This window comes from Carcharhinus amblyrhynchos, chromosome 29 (genome assembly GCF_965287045.1).
Source record: "Carcharhinus amblyrhynchos chromosome 29, sCarAmb.v2.hapA, whole genome shotgun sequence".
In the NCBI taxonomy this organism is placed as follows: domain Eukaryota; kingdom Metazoa; phylum Chordata; class Chondrichthyes; order Carcharhiniformes; family Carcharhinidae; genus Carcharhinus; species Carcharhinus amblyrhynchos.
Window position 1 is genome coordinate 12,421,215 of NC_137352.1, and position 15,254 is coordinate 12,436,468.

The 15,254-nt window shown below is 43.3% G+C and overlaps 1 protein-coding gene across 4 annotated transcripts; it reads left to right on the forward strand.

The window, feature by feature from the left end:
• Positions 1-717: 717 nt before the first annotated feature.
• nkapd1 (NKAP domain containing 1) lies at positions 718-14,429 on the forward strand. Of its 4 annotated transcripts, XM_080214760.1 has the most exons (7): positions 724-814; positions 2,851-2,962; positions 4,732-4,813; positions 7,157-7,257; positions 8,105-8,257; positions 9,360-9,413; positions 12,796-14,429. In XM_080214760.1, exons 3-7 carry the CDS (start codon positions 4,745-4,747, stop codon positions 13,328-13,330), a joined length of 912 nt encoding a protein of 303 aa, XP_080070886.1. In that variant the 5' UTR covers positions 724-814; positions 2,851-2,962; positions 4,732-4,744; the 3' UTR covers positions 13,331-14,429. The 4 variants fall into 4 exon arrangements, with proteins under 4 accessions (XP_080070887.1, XP_080070886.1, XP_080070885.1 ...); XM_080214761.1 differs by lacking the exon at positions 2,851-2,962 and having other exon boundaries at positions 718-818; XM_080214759.1 differs by lacking the exon at positions 2,851-2,962.
• The last annotated feature ends 825 nt before the right edge of the window (positions 14,430-15,254 follow it).

Here is a 15,254-nt window from a genome sequence, read left to right on the forward strand (position 1 = left end):
GAAAATCTGATGACAGATTAATAATCGGAAAGAGACTGAACCCCCCCCCCGAGGTGGGGAATGTGACTCCGGGTGTGGAGGAGCCGGCCGTTGTTCAGCGCCCCGCTTGCCCCGGTTACCCCGGCAACCCGCAGCCCACCTTCCACCCGGAATGTGTCACCTCAAACACCGTCCCCCCGTGTGAGATACAACAAACTCCAGGCAAATTAATCCAGCAAATTTCATCAAATCCAGGCTATTAATCTCAGAAATTATATTAAATTTGATCAATTCCAGGGAATTAATCCAGCAAATTAAGTTAAATCTAATCATACCCAGGTAATGAATTTAGCTAATACATTCAATTTAAGCAAGTCTATGTATTTAATTAATCCAGGAAATCAAATCAAATCCAGACAGTTAAATCGAATCCTATCTAATCCAGCTAATTATCAAACGTCGAACAGAGAAAGAGAAATGCGTAGAACAGTAACACGTTTTTTGAGCCAATAGTATAACTTTTAACCTTTTTACGTAAATTTTTACGTAAACACATAAAAAAGACGCATTTTTTGAAAACGTAGCAGGAATATGAAGTTTATTTTATTCGGACTGATGCTGATGTTTGATTACTTTTGGACGGGATGGGCTGGGATGATGTTTGTGATGCTGGGTTTTTGGTTCCGGGTGGTGGGGACCCGGAATGTTGTGAGTGTGACGCCGATTTCCGGTCCGTTGGGACGGACGATGCGAGCGGCCTGAGGGCGGCGGATCCGGGGCTCCGCGGGGGCCAGGCTGGCCTGCCCGCCCAGGGGGCACAGACACACAGAGAGTGGTAGGTGAGAAAATAAAACCACCCATCCTTTGGAGGGTGAAAGCGGCTGCCGCTGCTTCCCATCCCTCCCAGTGGAACTTTAGCACCAGGCAGCGATTCGCCCTGAAACAGCGACGTGGCGACGGACGTGGACCGGGACCATTCGGCCCTTCTTGGAGCTGCTCCACCATCCTTAGGGTGGCACAGTGGTTAGCACTGCTGCCTCACAGTGCTGAGGACCCGGGTTCAATTCCAGCCTCGGGTCACTGTCTGTGTGGAGTTTGCACGTTCTCCCAATGTCTGTGTGGGTTTCCTCCCACAGTCTGAAAGATGTGCAGATTAGGTGGATTGATGCTTAATTGACCCTAGTGTTAGGGGATTAATTGGGTAAATATGTGGGGTTACAGAAATAGAGCCTGGGGGCATTATGGTTGTTGGGCCCAATAGCCTCCTTCTGCACTGCAACGATTCTACTAAATCTGGCAAATGTGATCAGTCAGAGCACGGTGGCAGAGTGGTTAGCACTGCTGCCTCACTGCGCCAGGGACCCAGGTTCAGTTCCCAGCTCAAGTCACTGTCTGTGTGGAGTTTGCACGTTCTTCCCATATTTGCGTGGGTTTCCTCCGGGGGCTCCCGTTTCCTTCCACAGCCTAAAGATGTGCTGGTTGGGTGTGTTGACCGTGCCAAATACTCCCTCTGTGTACCTGAACAGGAGCCAGCGTGTGGCAACTAGGGGATTTTCACAGTAACTTCATTGCAGTGTTATTGTAAGCCTTACTTGTCAAAATACTAAACTTAAATTTCTGCTCCTATGTCTTGTGGGTTGTCCAGGTAGCAAAGTGGAGTCAAAGCCACGCTCAGCTCAGCCGTGATTTTTTTTTTCAAAGTTTGTGACCAGGTCAGTTTTTGCAATGATTCAGCCTCCACTGTGCACATGGCTTGCTAACTGATTAAATTGAGATTTCATCATTCTGGGATGGCACAGTGGTTAGCATTGCTGCCTCACAGCTCCATTGTCAGTGCAGAGTTTGCATGTTCTCCCTGTGTCTGCATGGGTTTCCCCCAGCTGCTCAAGTTTCCTCCCATGGTCCAAAGATGTGCGGATTAGGTTGATTGGCCATGTTAAATTGCCCCTTAGTGTCGGGGGATGTGTAGGTTAGAGAGATTAGTGGGGTGAATGTGTAGGGTTACGGGGATAAGGCCTGAAGTGGGATTGTGATCAGTGCAGACTTGGGCCAAATGTCTCCTCCTGCACTGTAGAGTTTCTATGATTCTGTGAGAAAGATTGTTTAGATCCAAAATATGAGATCTGTCTATCCCCACTGATATTGCGAGACCTGTTGGGTTTATCTAGCATTTGCTGTTTCTATTTCATCAGATGACTTGTCGCTGCACCCCAGTTATTAGCTGGCCAACACATCCCTCCTTTTGACGGAGGCCCTGTCTTCCTACATCAGTTGGCAAGCCAAAACTCTCAATTGGATGCCCAGCAGTCTCTTTGTGTTAACCCATTTTCAACATTTTGATAACTGATGAAGAGAAATGCTCAAAGAAAATGACAAAAACGTGATATCTTACTGCCCCGATGATTTTTCTCCAGCACTGCGCACAGCAGCATCCTGGAGATGTACCTTCAGTTCCTGGAGGGTTGACAACCCCATCTGTGGAACAGAATCTTGCAGACAACCACTCTGAGTGGAAATTCCTCCTCATTGGCATCTTGGGCAGAAGACCCATTATCTTCAAATGAGCTTTCAGGTTCTAGATTGCCCACAAAAGATATAAATGCTCCCAGCATCAATCCTTAGATTTTTTTAAATATTTCATGTATGTTTTTGCTAATGCACTGCTTGAATGTGAAATAGAGACAAATTCAGTTGAGGCTTTCAAAGCAGATTAGGACAATTATCCTAAGAGCAGAACATTTGCAGAACTCTGGAGAGAAGGTGGGGGTGATGTGGACTAGGTTTTTTGCAGAGAGCCAGTGCAGGCATGGCTGGCAAAAATCTGATGTAACCATTCTATGATTCATGCCATATCTCTCAATTTCCCCCTAGTTCAGAAATCTGTCGGTGAACTAGCAGATCACCCACACTAGGGCAGTGGCTGGAATTGTAGCAAAATTCTTGGTCTTGTTGTGCTAACACACAATATTCTGAGTCTGCTAAGGTAAGAAAACATTAACTCTATTGGGCAGCATTCTACAGTGGCTTCACCTTGCCATGAGGTTCGGCAAGTGAGCAAGACTGAGACATTGCATTATTCCCTGTGATTGCATCTTACACAGTTAGAATTAATCCTTAATACTACCATCCCCCTCCCACAACCCGAATGACTGCTTGACAGTTTTGTAGTCAAAAAAGTTCCCTGCTACTTTGAAGGAGACTGAGGATTTGAGTCTTGCATGCGATTTCTCAGACTTTAGACGGGGAGGGTGAGTTGACAGATAATTCCTTTTCAAATTGACTTTATCAGCTGGATTGCTTAATGAATACAGGTCTGTTTGGTTGGGTGGATAATTGCTTTGGATGTTGCTTCTGTATGCAACATGTGCTTGTCTGTTCTATTTCACTGTACCATTATCTATTTGAATGAACCACAACTGTGGATATATTTGTTCAACCACTTGCCCATAGCGAGCTTGGTCTCTGATCCAAACTAGCTGTCCTGATCGAAGGTCTGTGCTTTGAGGACATATTTCAGAGTTTCACGTCAGGAATGATACTCATTCTTTTTCTCCTGCTCCTTGGCTAAATCATCAGCTTATACACATGACATATGTGTGGGTGGGCGAGGAGTTCTCAGCCAAGAAATAGTTTACTGCAGTCAAAGACTTCTGAGTTTAAAGAGGTTCATCCCAAGAAGTTCCTGTGGTCTTAATGGAAAAGAAGATGGTATCACAAGTTATGAGGAGTTGGTTTGCTCAGTTGGCTGGACTAATGTATGCAGTAGCAATGCCAACAGCATGGGTTCAGTTCCCATACCGGCTGAGATTATTCATAATGGCGCTACCTTCTTAACTTTGTCCCTTGCCTAAGGTGTGGTAATCCTTAGGTTAATTCTCCACCTACGGTCACTGGGGCTATGGTGACTTTCCCTTTTTTAATAATAGTTAAATTGCTCTGGGTGAGGATTTTTTTTAACTGAACATTTTGAATCCTTTCTTGGCCTGACTGGAAGGGGGAAGAATTTTATGTTGAGCACTCCCAGCTGAGCCCAGCAAAAAGGCTTACATGTTTGTGGATTGCATAAACAATTAAAACCAACATTGAGGCTGTGTAAATTCCATGTTTCCGTTTCTATTAAAATGTCAGGTAAATATTTCGTAAATTTTCAGTGGCACTGGGGCATGCGTTTTTCTCGGTTTTGTCCTGTGCAGACTTTGATTATTTCTGAATTCATGACGCTCGGCCATTTTGTTAGGTGTGCGATCCTAGTCGGTGGTGATCAGCAGACGGATGTTTGACTGCGAAGTAGCACAGCCAAGACTGATCTTGTTTTCAACCTGCAGACAATTGCAACAGTGGCTAGAGCAGGATTCTTCAATACCGATTTAGCTTGTGGGCAAAAAAAAGCTCAAAAGTGAGGAAATATGAATATTGCAGAAAATTAATTGTAGTGTCTCTATTGCCACTTGGCCTGAGACAAGTTAACAGATCGTAAACCAACTACTAAATTGAGGATTTCCTGGCCTATGAGGCTCAGCCACTGTGTCTTAGAGGTAAGACACTCGGGGAAGCCTCTTTATTTGAAAGATTAATTTAAAGGCTGCAATTCAGAACGTGGATGTTCATATTGACGTTATTGTGTAATATGCCAGATGGTTTAATTGGATTCTCTTCAAAACATTTTGCCCTCACTTTGATATTGCATGCTGTCAACAAAACTTGCATTTATATAGTGTTTTAATTGGGCAAGTTTTTCTTCCTTTTGTTTAGAAGAACAACCACGATGGCTAGAATTCCCATGGGCAAAGTTCTTCTGCGAAATGTCATACGCCACACAGATGCACACAACAAGGTAAATTTGTTCCATTTATGTTTGTAAATTCAAAGCTGCAATTAAGCTTGTTTCCAGGTAACAGTCCTTACACTGAAGGCATTTCCAGGCTGAGTTGAATAATTGAAATTGTACTGTGCTGACAGCTTAAGTTTAAGTTTATTTATTAGCGTCACAAGTAGGCTTATGTTAACACTGCAATGAAGTAACTGTGAAAATCCCCTCATCGCTACGCTCTGGCGCCTGTTCAGGTACATGGAAGGAGAATTGAGCAAGGTCAATGCACCCAACCAGCACATCTTTTGGACTGTGGGAGGAAACCCACGCAGAAAACGGGGAGAGTGTGCAGACTCCACACAGATAGTGGCCCAATCCAGGAATCAAACCTGAGCCCCTGGCGTTGTGAGGCAGCAGCTGACCACTGTGGCACCATGCTGTCCTAAGACAGAGAAAGGAAAAATGAAAAGCAAAGTGTGTACTGTGATATTTCACAAATCATATTCAGTTTTATAAGGTACCAAGAAAGTAGATAACTAAATGTGCTGAGTTTCAAGAAGAAATTAGATATAATTCTTGGGGCTTAAGGGATATGGGGGAAGGGGGATCAGGATATTGAAATTGATCAGCCATGACCAAAATGAATGGCGGTGCAGACTCGAAGGGCTGAATGGCCTACTCTATGTTTCTAATAATTGAAATCAATTTTGTAATGGATGTTCATGTTGACGTTATTGTGTAATATTGCCAGATGTTTTAATTGGATTCCCTTCAGAACCTTTTGCCCTCACTTTGATATTGCATGCTGTCAACAAAACTTGCATTTATATAGTGCTTTAATGGGGCACATTTTCTCATGGCACAAGAGCGTTATAAAGCCAATCTTAACCCTGAACAAAATAAGGTGATATCTGGACGTGTGATCAAAAAAGAGGTTCTAAGAAAGATCTGAAAGGATGACTGGTGAAGAGGGTTAGGGAGGGAATTTTAGAGGCTGGGGAGATTAGGCAGCGTGGGAGGGGTGATCACTGGTGTCGGAAAGTTTAAAAATAGTGATGTGAAACAGGTCTGACTTGGAAGAGCACTGATATCTGAGGATTGGCGAGCTGGAGGAGGTTGCAGAGGTAGGGGTGGAACCTTGGAGGGATTTGAAACAAAATGAGAATTTTAAAGGCAAGGTATTGCCCAACAAGAAGTCAGTGTAAAGTAGTGTGCACAGGGGCAATGGTGAATGGGACTTTGGTGCAAATTAAGTTACGTGCATACAGAATTTTGGATGACATTTGCAGAGTGTAGAAGATATGTTAGGCTAGCCAGCACTGTTAGAATAACCGAATGGAAGTGAATATTGTCATAACATTAAAATGAATAGAACCATAGAATCCCTACTGTGCAGAAGGAAGCCATTTGGCCCTTGAGTCAGCACTGACAACAATACCACTCAGGCTGTATCACCATAACCCCATATATTTACCCTGCTAATCCCCTGACACTCGGGCCAATTTAGCATGGCCAATCAACCAGCCCATTTTTGGACTGTGGGTGGAAACCAGAGTGCCGGGAGGAAACCCACGTAGACATAGGGAGAATGGGCAAACTCTGCACAGACAGTGACTCGAGGCCGGAATCAAATCCAAGTCCCTGGTGCTGTCAGGCAGCAGTGCTAACCACTGTACAACCGTGCTGCTTCACAGGTTCAAGTTGAGGGTTAAAATGCATTTATGTAATGGAGCAGTCAGTGAGTAATAAAACAATTAAGTGTTTTCATTGGAGTTAGCGAATGCATTGCCGACGTTGCGGTTATCGAGAAATAAAAGTTTTGACAATTTATTAACAATGGTTTGAAATTTTGACAATTTATTAACAATGATTTGAAATTTTGACATGCATTAAGGAGTGCTAGAATATAAACAGGATATCCTGGAAATACCATTCTGATGAAAGGTCATCACTTTGAAACATGAACTTTGTTTCTGTCTTGACCTGCTTTGTATTTCCATCATCTGCAGTATTCTGTTATTGGAACAGGCAAATTCACTTGTATCTTAAAACTGATTAATTTCAGTGAGAGAAGTTGCACCCAAAGATTGGTCTAGATTATTAAATGATGGTGATTTTTTTTTTCCCTCACTGAGCGGCCAACGTTTTGCAACCACCACGCAGTTCGTTCCTTCCCGCATCCTCCCCCACTTGCATCCTAAGGCAATGTGACTCATTTTTGTCCCACTTGTAAAAGGTTTAGTAACTCTGTACGCAATTAAAATGTGAGAATTTCAGCCCTGCAGCTTGCATTCAGCTACCTGACTCATTTTGGTAAACTGGGCAGTACTCCAGATTTTTAATCTTTCCTTCTGATTTTTTTTATAGATTCAAGAAGAGTCAGAGATGTGGAAAATTAGAGAAAAAGAGAAACAAACTAACAAGATGAGATTTTTCCAGCAGAGGAGAAAATCTGCCAATTTGCCAGGGTAAGCATCTAGTGCTTCTCTTCTGAGAAACTTCTCTCTGGAATAGGATTATGATCTTTTCCTCCTCCTTATGGTATGGTGGCACAGTGGTTAGCACAGCTGCTTTACAGCGCCAGGGAACCGGGTTCAATTCCAGCCTCGGGCAACTGTCTGTGTGGAGTTGCACGCTTTCCCCATTTCTGTGCCGTTTTTGTCCAAGTGCTCTGGTTTCCTCCCACTCCAAAGATGTCCAGGTTAGGTGGATTGGCCATGCTAAGTTGCCCCTTAGTATCAGGGAGATTAGCTAGCGTAAATGCATGGGGTTATGAGTATAGGGCCCGGATGGGATTGTGGTCCATGCAGACTCGATGAGTCGAATGACCTCCTTCTGCACTGTAGGGATTCTATGATTCTGTGATTTTTGTAGCTGAATTTGGAGCTGCTCACTTGTGACCATAGCTGAAGGCACAAGTTCTGAAAATTTACCTTACCTTGTATGCTTTTGTATGATTTTTAATTGCGCAATGCACTTATTTAGGTTTAATAATTTGCGGCTGCACAGTGGTTAGCACTGCTACCTCGCAGCACTAGGAGCCTGGGTTTGATTCCCTGCTTGGGTCACTGTCTATGAGGGGTGGAGTTTGTACATTCTCCCCGTGTCTGTGTGGCTTTCCTCCCACAGCCCAAAGATGTGCAGGTTGGGTGGATTGCTAAATTGCTCCTTAGTGTCAGGGGGTCTGGCTAGAATAAATGTATGGGATGGGGTGTGTGTGAGATTGTGGTCAGTGCTGACTCAATGGGTCGAATAGCCTCCTTCTGCATTGAATGATTATATATTCTTACTAAAAGTGATCCTGATCTGTACCAGCAATAGAATGCGATGTGATGGGTACGATGAGGAGGAGGAGGAGAGAAAGGCAGTTGCAGCGGCTCGTAAACCTTTGGCCACTCCACAGGAGGAACGTGAAACAAGATACTGGACAAAGAAGCTGTACGAGTTTGAAGCAAGTGATCCAAACAGGTGTGCTCCTTGAAATCCTTTAACTAACAGGTAGTGTTGTGCTCTGAAAGTGAAGTTATGGAGTAGGAACTAGTTGTTTCTGTGTCATGTCACAGCAACAGAGGTAATGTGTCTTTTTAGAAAAACCAAATACAGTCTAATCAGTTCAAATTCATTTTTGTTATATATATTGGACAATTGAAATTAGTTGACTTTGAATTAAGTGGACTAGACTGTATTCTGGTGAAAATATTGGATGTTGAGTGACGAATGTCATTCTGAGCCTTTTTCAAAGTAAGATTTGGAATATTTTTTATTTAGGTAAGCCCAGTTATTGGTCAGAATTTAAGCAATATCTGTTACATTAAAAATCTCTTCTCAAACCATTACTGAAGATCTACTGGGGCCTTATGATTCTGCCAGTTCCATGAGGTAATTCAGTCCAACGATGTGTGCTTTAGGTTGATGCACCATGTTAAATTGCCCTTGGTGTCAGAGGGATTAGCATGGTAAATATATGGGGTTATGAGGATAGGACCTGGATGGGATTGTCGTTAATGCGGGCTTGATGAGCCAAATGGTGACCTCCTGCACTGCCGACTCTATGATATTTATCATATTGTCCAAAGACGCCCTTTGTGGAGGAAAGTGTTTCCACTTGGAATTTTCTTTCAAGATTTTGTGGCGACACAGTGGTTAGTACTGCTGCCTCACAGTGCCAGGGACCTGGGTTCAATTCCCAGCTTTGGGTCACTATCTGTTCTCCCCATGTTTGCGTGGGTTTCCTCCGGGTGCTCGAGTTTCCTCCCACAGTCCAAAAGAGGTGCTGGTTAGGTGCATTGGCCATTGCTAAATTTCCCTCAGTGTACCCGAACAGGTGCCAGAGTGTGGTGACTAGGGCATTTTTACAGTAACTTAATTGCACTGTTAATGTAAGCCTACTTGTGACACTAATAAATAAACTTCAAAAAACTGATAGTGTTCAAGCATCTGAGCATCACGTTGCTCATTGGAAGTCTTTTTGTTTGGCTTTCTTTTTGCTTTAACAGAAAATATTAATAGTGTTGTTTTCTTTATGTTAAATTGTGCTGTAATTATCCTCTCCCTTATGTTTTTTATTCAGATGGGGTCACAGTGGCTACAAAGAACTTTATCCAGAGGAATTTGAATCTGAGAGGTAAGTTTAGAGGCAGCTTAGCCTGGTTGGACATGTGGTGATTTACTGAACACTAATAACATGAAAAGAATATGTTACGGAGAGAAAGGAAGACTTGTATTTATGTAGCAGCTTTCCCAATCCAAGGAAGCCTTAGAGTGCTTCACAGCCAATGAAATATTTTTGAAGTGTGGTTTTTGTTGTATTGATGGAAATGTGCGGCCAATTTCGTAGAATCATAGAAACCCTACAGTGCAGAAAGAGACCATTTGGCCCATCAAGTCTGCACCGACCACAATCCCACCCAAGCCCTACACCTATATCCCTCCATATTTTACTCACTAATCCCTCTAATCTACGCATCTCAGGACACTAAGGGACAATTTTAGCATGGCCAATCAACCTAACCCGCACATCTTTGGACTGTGGGAGGAAACCAGAGCACCCAGAGGAAACCCATGCAGACATGACGAGAATGTGCAAACTTCCCACAGACAGTGACCCAAGCAGGGAATCAAACCCAGGTCCCTGGAGCTGTGAAGCAGCACTGCTAACCACTATGTTACCGTGCCGCCTAAAAACTTAGTGAATGTTTCTGCCAGTTTGTGCACAAAAACACAAAGCTCGCACACAGGCACAGCAGGTAATCAGGAAGGCTAATGGAATGTTGGCCTTTATCTCAAGGAATTGGTGTACATGAGTAGGGAAGTCTTGCTGCAACTGTATAAGCTATTGGTGTGACCACTCCTGGTGTACTGTGAGCAACTTTGGTCCCCTTATTTAAGAAAATATATTACTTCATTGGAGGCAGTTTAGAGGGGGTTCACCAGGATGGTTCACAGTACGGAGGAATTGTCTTATGAGGAAAAGTTAAACAGGTTGGAAATGTACTCACTGGAATTTAGAATAATAGGTGATCTCATTGAAACATAGAGGTTGGAATTCTTCAGCCTCCCTGCCGTATGTTTCCCACCGGCGGGAGGTGACGTGTTGTTTACTAGTGGCGGGATTTTCTGATCCTACCACTGTCAATGGGAATTCCCATTAATGTCACCCCGTGTTGGTGGGATGTGTTGCCAGCCAGACTGGAGAATTCCATTGGCATCAACACCAGGAGAATTCTGACCATAGGATCCATAAGGGGCTTAATAGGGTAAATGCTGAGAGGATGTTCCCCCAGGGAGATTCTAGGATCAACGGTCAGGGTCTCAGAGTAAAGGGGTAACAATTCAAGACTGAGATGAGGAGGAATTTCTTCTGAAGGTTCTAACTCTTTGGAATTCCTTGCCACAGGGAGCTGTGGGGGCAGAGTTATTGTGTATATTTCAGGCTGAGATAGATAAATGTTTGATCAGTAAGGGAATCAAGGATTATGGGGAAAGCACAGGAAAGTAGACGTGAGGATTGTTGCATCAGCCATGATCCAGTTTAATGGTGGAGTAGGGTCGAGGGGCTGTTCCTATTTCTTGATGCTGTCACGAGCATCAGTTGCTAATCACCAGTTTTTGTGATGTTGATTAAGGGATCAATAATGGCCAGGACATCAGAGATCATACTTTGGTCATCTTCAGAAACAATGCTATGGAATGTTCTGTACCCACCTGAGAGGGTGGCAGGCAGGATCTTTGTTTTAACCACTCATCTGGAAGATGGCACCTATGGATTCAGTGTAGGGGGTTTTAGCATTGGCATTGAATGGGATGGTGGGTGAAATGTCAACTTGAATTCCCGCTTTTGATTCCTATCTAGAAGCGTATCCTAGCATTAGACACATTGGTGACAGGATTGAATCCTGTTGTGAAAGCTTTCACTGTAGCAAGGCTAATAGGTGCTCATTTTCCAACCTTACATTTGAGTAATAGCCATCTAATTAAGGCACCAGTTGCCACTGCTTTTTGGGAAGGAAAGAAAATGAAATGTTAGAACATAACATAAGAAATAGGAGCAGGAGTAGGCCAACTAGCCCTTCGAGCCTGCCCCACCATTCAATAAGATCATGGCTGATCTGTCGTGGCTCAGTTCCATGTTAAGTGCTTTTAATTGCAGTTGCATCTAACTAAGTAAAGTTCCCATGTTTGAGGATTGCGGAGTTCATCCAGCTTTCCTAAATAATATTATTGACTACATCGACCAGTCAGTTTCCAAACCAAGAATAATGCTGGTGTGATTATTCCTCACCAGCAAGCTCTACAGGAAACTCCAACAGATACAAAAAGTTTCCCCACCAGCTGTGTATTCACTTTAACCACTTGACCTCACTGTGCCCCCACTCCTTTGCTCTCTGCCTACCTTCCAATTCCTGATTGCTCCTATTGTCCTCTGTGCAAAGTTTGCCTCTATTCCAATCTTTCCCTCAGTGCCTTGCCTACCCTCGCACTCATTCTGCTGGCTTTCAACGTAGCTTTGATTGCAGCACCTTGGGCAGTGGCCCGCTCAGTATCAGCTGATTTCCTCAACACTGACTCTGCTGATTGTTTAAAAGGTAACACAGTCCACGCTTTGCAAATCTGCCATGTCCAAACTGAGCCACAGCCTCTTGAAACCTTCATCATTTTTTTATTATTCATTCATGGGACATGGGCACTGCTGGCTGGCCAGCATTTATCCCCCATTCCTAGTCGCCCTTAGAGGGCATTACTGTGGCTCTGGAGTCACATGTAGGCCAGACCTGGTAAGGCTGGCAGATTTCCTTCTCTAAAGGACATTAGTGAACCAGATGGGTTTTACAACAATTGACAATGGTTTCATGGTCGTCAATAGATTATTAATTCCTGATTTTTTTTAAAAAAAAATTCAAATTCCACCATCTGACGTGGCAGGATTCGAACCTAGGTTTCCAGAACAATGAGTTTCTGGATTAATGTTCTAACAATAATACCACTAGGCCATTTTCTTCCCATTGGCATTTGGTAGTAAAGGGTGGCATTGTAGCACAGTGGTTAAAACTGCTGCATCACAGCTCCAGGATCCTGGGTTCAATTCCCAGCTTGGGGCACTGTCTGTGTGGAATTTGCACATTCTCCTCGTGTCTGCGTGGGTTTCCTCCGGGTACTCCGGTTTCCTCCCACAGTCCAAAGATGTGCGGGTTAGGTTGATTGGCCATGCTAAGAAATTGCCCCTTAGTGTCCAGGGATGCATAGGTTAGAGGGATTAATGGGTATTATATGTAGGGATATAGGGGTAGGGCCTGGGTGGGATTGTGTTCAGTGCAGACTCGATGGACCGACGGGCCTCTTTCTGCACTGTAGGGTTTCTATGATTTCTATGAAAGTGGGCAATTTGCCATCATGACATGTTTTTAATCTCAATAACTGGCCTACTTCCAGTATATGTGTCTCAGATATATCTGGTTGCGGATAAAATGGACCTTTTCTTAAAAGTCAAATTTGTTTTTTATTTCCAGTGACCAGAAAGATAGTAACGATGGACACACAGCCAATGGGACAAAAGCCATAAGCCTGAAGTCTTCAAAATCAAATTCACGAAAACGCAAGCGATCGAGTAAATCAAATAAGAAGAAACGCAAAAAGAAATCCACTAAAAAAATGAGGAGGAAGAGGAGTCTGCGGAGTAGCGATTCTTCGAGTGACAGTGAAAGCTCGGAGGAGGAGGAGGACTCCGATCACAGGAAAAGGAGAAAAGCAAAGAAGAAGCATCGCAAAAAAACAGCCAAAAAGCAGAAGAAACTGCCCTCTGTCTCCGGTGAAAGTGAAAGCAATTCATCATGCAGCAGTGACTCTGACACAACAAGCAAAGATGAAAGCGATGCTGGGGACTGCCTGGAGAAAAGGAGGAAGAGGAAAAAGAAGAAACATCGCAGAAATGTTCCCAAAGAAGATGGTGATAAAGAAATAAAAAATAGCAGAAAGAAGAGAAAAAACTGGAAGATAGCGCACAATGATACATCAGATGACAGTGGGGAAGATGACTTGAATTAGATTTGTACCTTAAATCTTGTCTTCAAGTTCCTAAGGAACCGATTTGAATCGAGTAAACCGAGCCAGATCAAGTACGTAATCTTGGTTTTACTGACTTGGTCTAAAAATTTAGTGCTAGGTGTACATTTACATTTTTGGCTTCAGGTGATTGTTGTACAGCACGGGCTTTACTCTGGAAAGCTTCTTGCCTCTCAAATGATGTCCACTGGATATTACGCACTAGAAGCCAGGCCTGTCCAAAGCAGAACTACGTCATGGCTCATTCAATATCTGACTGTTTCCTCGTGGTTTTGCAAATAGCTTCCTTGCACCGTGCACCAAAATTCTGGAAACATCCTGTCATCGACTTTTGGAGTTAACTGTAATGTAGCTAAAACACAAACCCTTGCGTCTGATCTTTATTTCACAGAGCTCTTCGGCCATTCCAAACGGGCAACTATGCTTAAAATTTAAAACTGCACTGTGTTTCAGGTACTGTCATTTTGCTGGGGACTCGAGTTGTCCCTTGCGACAAAAAAAAGGACATGAAAACCAAAGTGACCTTTTCAGTCTGGTTTGTGTAATCTCGCTGACATGCGCTGTATCAATTATTTCCCAGTGCTGCGGAATTGGGAAGAGGGTAGGATGAAGTAAAATTATGATCAGTACAGGAGGACAAGGTAACCTTATTGCTAGCGCAGTGTACCTGCTGCTGAAACTTGAGCGGGCGAGCCTCCCCAGTAGTGAAAGTCTGCAATCAAAGCTTTTGATAGCGTGGCAGGATTGAGTGGAAAGGTTCCCTTCTGATTGAAACCACTGCTTAAAACTCTTTGTGCAACCTAATGCCTTTGATCCAATCAGTAACTACATACCAAGAGCACTATAGCAGCTGTGTAGTTCCCCAAATGCTCCAAGCTCTGATCTGCTGAAATCCGAATCACGTGATTGATTTTTGATTGTATGTTTTCTGACAACTATTTCTGTATTTTGTTATACAAGGTTAATTATTCTTTCAAAATCCAATGATTCCGCTGGAGAAATAAACTAAAACAGGTCAAGGGGAAGGTCATGGAAGCATAGATGATAGGCAATTTGAAAAAATAAATTGGTTTAAAAAGCACTATGTTGGTTCTACACAAAATATCCTAGTAGAATTTTTACCAGTGGAACATTTATCCTGATTAACTTTCCTCCTGTTTCATGGGGACAGTTCAATTTCTTATGTGTTAGCCTATATGCAGTAAGCTTTGGCAGATAATATAAATATATCGGTCACCGTAGCTGAACTCAATCTGATGGTCGCTTGATGCGCAAACATATGCACTTTCCAAAATGCAATTTGGCACAAGAATCCATCAGGCTCAGGGATGCTGAAACCTGTTGTGGCACTCCCAATTGCAATACAAGCTCACCTCTAAACCTAAAAGTTTTTTTTTCTAGTCTTTTTATAACGTTAACCATCAAGTATTCGAAGACTGAGCAACTCAAGCATTTTCTTTCCCCCGCCCCCTCCCCCTGACCCTGCCCTTTCCCCTTCCCCCTCTTTCTGAGAGGCAGGTTCTCGTGGGATGTGATTCCAGAAGTGCTGACCAGATACTGTCACCCAAAGTGGCCATTTTGTGTGTGAAGCTGGACAGTGTGTATCAGCTGGCTCGTTGGTTGCCCAGTTACTGGGTGGGACAATTATGCGTTGTAAGAACTGAGCTGCACGTTAACTGTGCATTGAATAAATTAATGCTAATGCGCCTCTAACTTCCTGGTGTTAATCTGTGAACTTTCCAGATTTATCTTTTGGTTACTTGGGAAATGAGTGTATGTCCAAGTTTAGTTGAATAAAGTTTGGTCTCTTCACTGTAATGGATTTTGAGGGGAAGCATTTACTTCAAATGACTAATGGATTGGATACATTCTGATTATGGAGATTTATTTTGTTAATGGGAACCTG

What these genes read in the sequence shown, in the direction of transcription:
- nkapd1 (XM_080214761.1), top strand. Translation starts at nt 4,745, where the DNA reads ATGGCTAGAATTCCCATGGGCAAAGTTCTTCTGCGAAATGTCATACGC. An exon ending in AAATCTGCCAATTTGCCAGG is followed by an intron (nt 7,258 to 8,104) that starts GTAAGCATCTAG and finishes GATCTGTACCAG; the next exon opens with CAATAGAATGCGATGTGATG. An exon ending in GAGGAATTTGAATCTGAGAG is followed by an intron (nt 9,414 to 12,795) that starts GTAAGTTTAGAG and finishes TTTTATTTCCAG; the next exon opens with TGACCAGAAAGATAGTAACG.